The 8,504-nt window shown below is 35.9% G+C and overlaps 1 protein-coding gene across 1 annotated transcript; it reads right to left on the reverse strand.

The window, feature by feature from the left end:
* Positions 1-5,497: 5,497 nt before the first annotated feature.
* On the reverse strand, positions 5,498-7,977 carry LOC145050052 (disease resistance protein RUN1-like). The gene is made up of 3 exons (XM_078998369.1): positions 7,741-7,977; positions 6,879-7,508; positions 5,498-5,969 (listed from the first exon to the last, which is right to left on the reverse strand). Exons 1-3 carry the CDS (start codon positions 7,752-7,754, stop codon positions 5,498-5,500), a joined length of 1,116 nt encoding a protein of 371 aa, XP_078854495.1. The 5' UTR covers positions 7,755-7,977.
* Positions 7,978-8,504: the final 527 nt, after the last annotated feature.

Genomic DNA, 8,504 nt, shown 5'->3' on the forward strand with positions numbered 1-8,504 from the left:
ATTTTTTGTTTTTGCTTATATTTTTAGTTAAGGCTATCTTTAGATTCCTAGGGTTAGCTAACTTCTTTTTGACTTGAACTTCAGGATTCAAGACCAGCTTTCCCTTTCCTTTAATATCCCTGACTGGATTTGGCTTCGGTTGTTGATTGACTTTAGGACCGAAGCTGGGTTTTCAGTTCATATTCCTACATGATTTAGCACCGAAACTGTCTATTCAGTTTGTTGGTTTGCAAGACTGACAGTGAGTGCATGGAGTGTTGTTCGTCTGAGGGCCAACTTTTGCCGATGGATTCGATACTTTGTGAACGTAATTAGCATTTTGGGAATTCTAGAATTGCTTTCTCTCTTTGAGATTCTTCTGATATCTTCTGTTCCTTTGACGTGCTTGCTCAGCAAGTTGCTTTTGAGATTTGTGAATGTTCGCTCTTGGTTTTGGTTTGTCTTCACAAGATTCGCTTGGCGATGATCCTCCAGATGCTTTTTCCGTTTCGCTTGGAATATCTTTCGTGCCACTCGTACTAGGCTTATCAAAGCTTGACGACTTGTTAAGAGGTTCAGCTACATATCTACCCTTGACCCTCCATGAGGTTTGCTCCGACAGACCTACTATTTCGTCTGCATTGTCAATGGGGGCTGACCATAAAAAGTTATCACATCCATTAGCATTGTCTTCATCAACCAAGGAAGTTAGTTCAACTGTTTACTTTTTGGTAACTCCAGTGGTGGTATAAACTTGATTAGGTACCATTTGCACTTTTTTGAATACCACTGCGTTTTCTTTAAGGACTTTGGATTTGTCCTTTGACATACAAGCGAAAGCAACCGAGTTTTCATATATGAGTGGTTTTGCTTGTTTGGGCTCGCTTTTGAGGAATTCAGAGCAGTCAACCTCATCCTCTACAGAAATTTCACTCATATCGGTGTCCTCATCAAATTCAGAAGAATTTTCAACATTTATTTTGTTTTCTAAACTCAATTTGGTACTCATCGAGTTAAATTTTTGCACAACTTTGGTCTTTATGTTTAATTTGTCATTTTCGTCCAACAAATTCCTAAGCATGTCCTTATGGTTTTTGGACTTTATAAAGGACTCAATTTTGTCTAGACCTATTCTGTAAGCATCCGAAATCTCATCTGATGATACAATTGAATCACAATTGTAGCAATCTACATCCGCTTCATCCTCCTTAAATTCAAGAAATGGTAAGATCATTTTGTGAACCTTTTTGCCAATATCACAATTTAAGTGCAACTGAGTAATATTAGAGTAAAGACGTTTAGCTATTAAACACAAAATATTCCGTTGTTTTAAAAACTTTAAATTGTCTCGCTGTAAATATATCAGCTCATTTCTCGTCCTAACTAACTCTAGTTCCGTCTTCTCAATCCACATTCTTCGCTCCTCACTTTTGGTCGTCATTGTGCTAAGTTGATCGGTTAAGTTAGCATTTGTGAGGCGAGTTTGCATTAGGCTTCCACTTAAACTAGAGAACTTAAATTTTAAATCGTGTAATTCCTTTTCATAGTTTGTTACAGGTATATTAAGTGATTCGAGAATATATTGTACTTTCTTGATCAATTGATCGCAGTCGTTGATCCTTTTGCTCACAGGCTTGGCCGCAAAACACTTGTCCTCCTTCTGATTCGCCTTGTCATGCTCACCTTCGGTTGTATATCCCCTCATCTGTGACACTCCAGTTGTCACCACTAAGCATTTTCCTGCGAACTCACTGTTATCCTCTTTTGCCACAAACGCCTTACCATGCGAGGGTTTACATACCTCCTCGTCTTCTGAGTCTGTAGACCAGACTTCCACGCCACCGAACTCATCATCCATGACATTCTCATGCACAATCAAAGCATTTAATGAGTTGTTAGTAGTTTTCTTCTTCTTAACCTCCTCCAGCTTTCGCATATAATACGCTTCATCATCTTCACCCTCCTTCTTCACTAACAACTTTCTTAGCATGCAGTCTTTGGAAAAGTGGTTTTTGCCATGACAAAAGTTGCAGTCATATTCGGAGTCTCCTACCAGCTTGCTCTCCTTCTTCTCTTCTTCTTTTGGAGGACCACTTTTGTTATCCTCTTTCACTTTATCTGAGTTGTAGCTTCCCTGCCAGTTTCGGTTCTTGGCAACAGGAAACTTTTTGCGAGAAAATCTCTTTGGGTTGGAAACCATCATAGCATATTCTTCACTTGTCTGATCGCATTTTGACATCTCTGATTCGTCTTCATCTTCTGCCACATTCTTTGCCTTAGAGAGAAGGGCCAAAGATCCCATACCAGACATTACTTTCGCTTCTTTTGTCACAACACTTTCGTGAGATTTGAGAATACCCACCATCTTTGCCAGGGAATATGATTTAAATTGCTCATGAGCCTTCACGTTTGACGCCACAGCCATCCATTCGGGTCTTAAACCGTTTAAAAACGTGACCTTTTGTTTAATCACTTCTCTTCCAATACCGTGCTTGATCATTTTGCTCAACAGGTGATTGAAACGATCGAAAGCCTGAATGAGTTTTTCCTCCGGCTTTTGTGGAAAGGCATCAAACTCTGAAAGCAATAAAGTTTGGATGGAGTGTTCCAGGTCTTCATCAGTTGAGTATAACTCCTTGAGTCTATCCCAGATCTCTTTCGTTGTGGTGCATGTGCTAACCAGACGAAAGGTATCGGATTGCAAGGCGAACCTTATCATTCTCATTGCTTTCACGTTGCACAATAACTTTTCTTTTTCGTCTTGAGGAATCTTCTCCACATCAGTCAAGAGTTGGTTGTATTCCTTTTGAGTCTTTATTTTTCTATTTGTTCCAGAATGAACAAAATGACCCAATGTTATTGTTTCCCATATAAGATAGCCATTGTCTTCAGAACCGACGACGTAGTCTTCAAAGTGATGCGTCCAAACTTCATAATCCTGAGTGTAAAGAATAGGAATCCTTGTTGTGGATCCAATACTGTTGGAGATATTGATCGGATTGGTTTGAGAATCGTCAAGAGACATGATGATCTTTTTAGATATCTGCTAAGAATCAGACTTGTAAAAGCTAAGTTAGGGTTTTATCAAAAGCAAAAGACAACGTTAACTGACAGACGATGGCTCCTACAGGTTTGATAAAAGCGGAAACCCTAAAAAGATTCTTTCAACAGAAGAGATGCGTATAAATTACACAGTCTCCTGCTCTGATACCAATTGATGAGAATATGAATCTCTTAGATTGATAGATTCAACAGATAATAAATAATGATAACAAGAATGGAAAACAATGAACGCAATAATGAATCAAACGAGTGGCGAATGATTAACATGCACTATCTCAGAAGAATTCAATATGAATTGCTACTGTAGAGATGAGTTAGGGTTACAAAACTTGATAATCAAAATAAAGATCTAGAAGCATTAACAATATAATGCATGGATGCACTATATATACAAACCCTAACATTAAACACGGGTGGACAGACCCAAATCGAGAGTACATAATGGACCGAACTAATAAGGCCCAATGGCCCAACTCCTTAGACTCAACATGATTCTTAAGTTCATGGGCCATGCTCCCTTTGATAACTATCCTTTAGAAGTATACCCTTTGAGTTTGTGTGAACCGAACTAATTGTATGAGACAATGAGGATGACAAGATTGGTCCATTTTGTAACACCAACTTCGTATATGATACAAAACACATCTATGACACTAATAATGAATGTGAAGCTGTTAAACAAAAATTTTCTAAAAATCAAATGACATCTTTACAGTTCGTCATTATGAAAATCAACGCATATAATGTAAACGATGGTTTTTGCATTTTTCATAAACATGATATTTTGCCCAAGGCTACTCAAGAATTCAGATAAGAAGTAACCAGTTGGTACATCGATGAAATCTTTGATCGAGTGTTGTCTTGTTTGGTACATTCATCATCTGTTTACATAGTGGAAGTTGTGTGCTTTTTAGAAATCATGGTTGAGAGGTATTTGAGATGAAAACTCAAAGAAAGTTCTTTTCAATGCAGAGTATTTTCAATATTCAATACAATTTGAAATTTTAATTTATTAGGATTATTTGATTGCAAGGGTTTTTTTCATTAAGATTTATTTTGATTAGGTTAACATGTGGTTCTTTATATACTAAGAGGTGTTTAGCTAAACTTATGAGAAATCATGAGCAAATTTGAACTTATAAACTAATAAGTTAGTGATCTCTTATTTATAGATTTTAACTTATTATTAAAATAAATTATTTTTATTCAAACATATTTTTTAACTTATATCGTAAAAGACTAGTAATTTAAAAAAAAAAATAAATAACAAAAAAAATAATACAAAAAACTTAGCAAACACCCCCAAAACCTCGTAACCGCCATTAAAAAAGATTGGGTCAATCTCCGATTTAGGGGTGTTTTTCAGTTTACTTTACTTTGAAATCGAATAAGAAATAGCCGACGATGATGCTAGGAAATCGAGAAATGTGAAGCGGTTTAGTGCTAGGAAACCAAGAGTTTTGGTTTCATTACTCCTGATGATGGCGGCCAAATCTGTTCATCAATTTTTAGAGTTTTGATGAGACAGCGGAGCATCTAGCGGAGAACGGATCAATCTCAGGGAAGTAGTTGCCGAGGTGGCGGCGGCAGGGGTGGAGATGATGGTGATGGATACGGTGGTGTCGGGTAGGGCCTGCTGTTATATCATACTCCCACGCTGATTGATTTTACATATTCTTCTATACAAGTTTTGTTAATGTTTAGTAGAAATTACAGTGAAGTTGTTCCAGTGCGTTTTTCAAATAATTATGTAATGAAAATAAATGCACAAAACATAAACATCTCTTTATTTATCTCGACTGCATCAACGGAGTCTTACCAATTACTTCATCATTATCATCATCAATTAGTGCAATGAAAATAATCCATCACCTTTGTTGCTGTTATTGCAATTCGATATAGTTCCCAAAACTGGTTTGCATTTGCAATAAGTGGAATAAATACATATGTTTATTATACATCAAAATATATGAGAATTTCACACAAATCTTCATCATATGGAACACTTCAAACATCAAAATCAGAAGTAGGGCAGCTGATAGAAGAAACTTACCCCTATACTTCTTCACCTCAACTCTGCCTTTCTTTATTTAGAGAGATTAGAAAAGGGATCCAACTCTACCGTTTTTTGCAGTTGATCTGTACAAAATAAGCTTCCACAATAAGCAACAACAGATACTAATAATATTATAGTATCAAATATATCCTTAGATCCAACATCTGATTACAATAGCACAAAAGGGTTAAGAGGTATTGTGAATAGCATCTTGCTTACCTAAACTAGCAGTTCTAAGAGGATCACCATGAAGGTTAGTTTCTAGGACTGGAGCTGCGACCACTGATAGATCATCTATCCCCTCCAAATTTTTGTGAACTTGTTCCTTTAAAGCTTCCACCATACACTGCAAAACATATTACAAAATGTTATTTTATGCTAAAACATGAATAGGGTTTACTAGAAAGAATTGAGGTATGAAATACAAACCTTCTGGGAATCAGAAACTGAAAGCTCATTCATGGAGAGATGATATTTTCCATCAAAGGTTGCCCCCACAACCTCCATAACAGAATTGAACAAAATCCCAAACCCATCTGTATTACTGTTGTATATGTAAAGCTTTTCATCTAAAACACACGTCTTTGCATGCTTGATAATCTTCTTCAAATTCTTTTTAGTCGCACCACCAAGTAGCTTTATTATCAAAATTAAACTTGTAGTAAAATCACCATCAAGAGCAACAAGCTCTATCTTCTGTGAAGATAAGGGTCCAGATGACACAATCTCATTAGAAATAGCATCAAATAACCCTACTTTTATACCACTCTTGTCCTCAGATTCTATCCTATTTCCAATGAAAAATGTAGGAAGCAGCCTAGTCTGGAAACGAAGCTGCAGGGATGTTGTACTACGCGCATCAGAAGGAGATCTATAAAAGAAAAAAGAAATGCACAACTATTATATATACACACACTGTAAATCTCACTTTATGCTCAAGCATGCATCAAAGTCTTTAATTTTCTTTCGTTTGTTATGTACGAGGATCCATCATCTCATAAGGACATTAGTTTTGTTTAAATGATAATAGCTCATGAAGCTAATGGCCACAACAGACAACACTCAAGGCATTGAATGAAATAACAGATGCATCTTAATTAGACATGTATTTGTTGTAAATTTGTGTGTTATTGGGAGTAAGTTAACTTCCAGCACAAGGAAAGATTTTAACTCTTTTCTTTTTATATGCTAAATGTAATACTTAGTTACCTTTATTGTAAATGTCCTCCTATTTATTTTTCATAAACACCACAGCCAGTTAACAAAACCCAATCATTACACTCCATATAACAGAATTAGCATCACGTACAAAAAGGTTAAACTAGATTACAATGGTTTATTGGACCTTGGATAATCTTTCCACTTATGTGAACTTACAAAAGTATCATATGTATAAGGCAACAAAAATGGGGACTTCATATGTCCCAAATCATTTTCTTCAAGTTTGGCTACAGGCACCAATTTGATAAAGCCTTCAATTTCACATAAACTAATACAGCCTTCATAGCCAAACTCTTGCAACGTGAATCGATGTGATTGGAAACTTATTTCCTCCAGTGATGTACAATAGTAAATATACAATTCTGCAAGTGTACTTGGGAGACATAGAAGCCGTTTAAGCCTTGAGCATAAACTCAAGTCAAGGACCCGAAGATTTTTAAGATGATCATAACAAGGCAGAAACTCAAATAAACTATTGCCTAAATTCAAGTACTGCAAAGATGGTTGATCATTAAAACTCAGAGGAAAAGAATCAGTAAGCCACTAAGCTCCTCGAAACCTTCCATAGAAGCTTTGGAAAACAAAAGCATGACGACTTAAAAGCTCTAACGATTCATCATCATTCAATAATTTCATTTTATAATCTTGACACCTCCAACTTGTGGACTTAAACCAATTCTCTGTATTTTCCCTGGTTGTTGTTATGATAATCTTGCTTTGTGCATTAATCTTTCCAGTTCCAAGTAAAGCAACTAACTGACTATCTTCAGCAATGTCATCAAGAACAATAAGCGACCTTTTTGTTTGTAAGGCCTCCTGAATCTCCCATGTACCTTCAAAAACACTAGGTATTTTCCTCTTCTTGCCTCCTAAAATACCTTTGAGAAGTTGTTCTTGTAGAATATGCAAACCATCGGGCCCTTCACATATGTGGCTAATGCCTTCAATAAAACTCATGTTTTCGTAAGTTTTCCAATTTGAATTATAGATATATTTGGCCAGAGTTGTCTTGCCACTTCCACCCATGCCACAAATTGCTAAAAATTCAACATTTGGTTTGTTTAACCATGAACTGATCTCCCCATATCGAGTGGCAATACCTGTTATATTGGGTGGAATATTAACTTCTTTTCGATCCAATTTATTGTATATGATGTCAACAATTTCCTTCAGAAACTTTGCTTCAGACCTGAAACAACATGAGAAAATAAACAAATTCATGTAGACTTATTGACAACATTTTTTACTTTTTCCCATTAGACATTTGAAATAAAATAAAAAAACAAAAATAAATTCAGTCATCAAACACATAATATTCTCTTATTAATTACATCATTTATTTATTTCTGTAAAAAGTCAGAGACGAATATTAGGCATAAAATTTAAATCTAAAATTACAAGAGAGAAAGTGGTGGGCATACCCACACAAAACCATGCCGGCCAAATCCGCAACCTCTGTAAGAGCTTTCTTCCACAGGGTCACGTTGTCATCTGTCCACCTTGAACATGCTTTGACTTCGATAGAAAAAGTGTTACTTTGTTTTCCTCACATCGGAAGGATCGACGTGATAAAAAACAGGTAGAATGAAGTGATTGCACTCCCTCCTTTGTTGAAGGATCAATGCAAGCTCGTCGAGGCATGCACAAGTTGAAGTACCATACTTACTTCTCTGAGAATACAACTACTGAAGCACTACATTCTTTAATTACTCTCTCGATCTCCTGCTGTAGTTCTTCGCCTCTTTTGATTTCTTCGTCATCCCTAAATGTACTAATTCCTGCTCGCTTTAATGCCTCATAAAGATGATCCGTAAAAGAATGACGAGTATCTTCGCCTCTAAAGCTTAGGAAAGGGAAAATGACTTACACGGGTAACTATGTTTCAAAATTGTTCAAAAAATATCATTCAAGTTTGGTGTGTCCAAAAAACACCATCCAAGTAAAGCATTTGTACAAAAAACACCAACGAAATACATTCTTTGTTCAAATTTGACCTTGTGTAAACGACAATTACCGGTAAAAAATAAGTAAATGAAAAAAACAAGAAGAAATGACTCAAAGGGGTAACTATGTTTCAAAATCGTTCAAAAAACACCATCCAAGTTTGGTATGTTCAAAAAACACCATCCATGTAAACTTTTTGTACAAAAAACACCAAACAAACTATATGTTTTGTTCAAATATT

Source organism: Lactuca serriola, chromosome 5 (genome assembly GCF_051521515.1).
Source record: "Lactuca serriola cultivar US96UC23 chromosome 5, Lser_US96UC23_V15, whole genome shotgun sequence".
Classification (NCBI taxonomy): domain Eukaryota; kingdom Viridiplantae; phylum Streptophyta; class Magnoliopsida; order Asterales; family Asteraceae; genus Lactuca; species Lactuca serriola.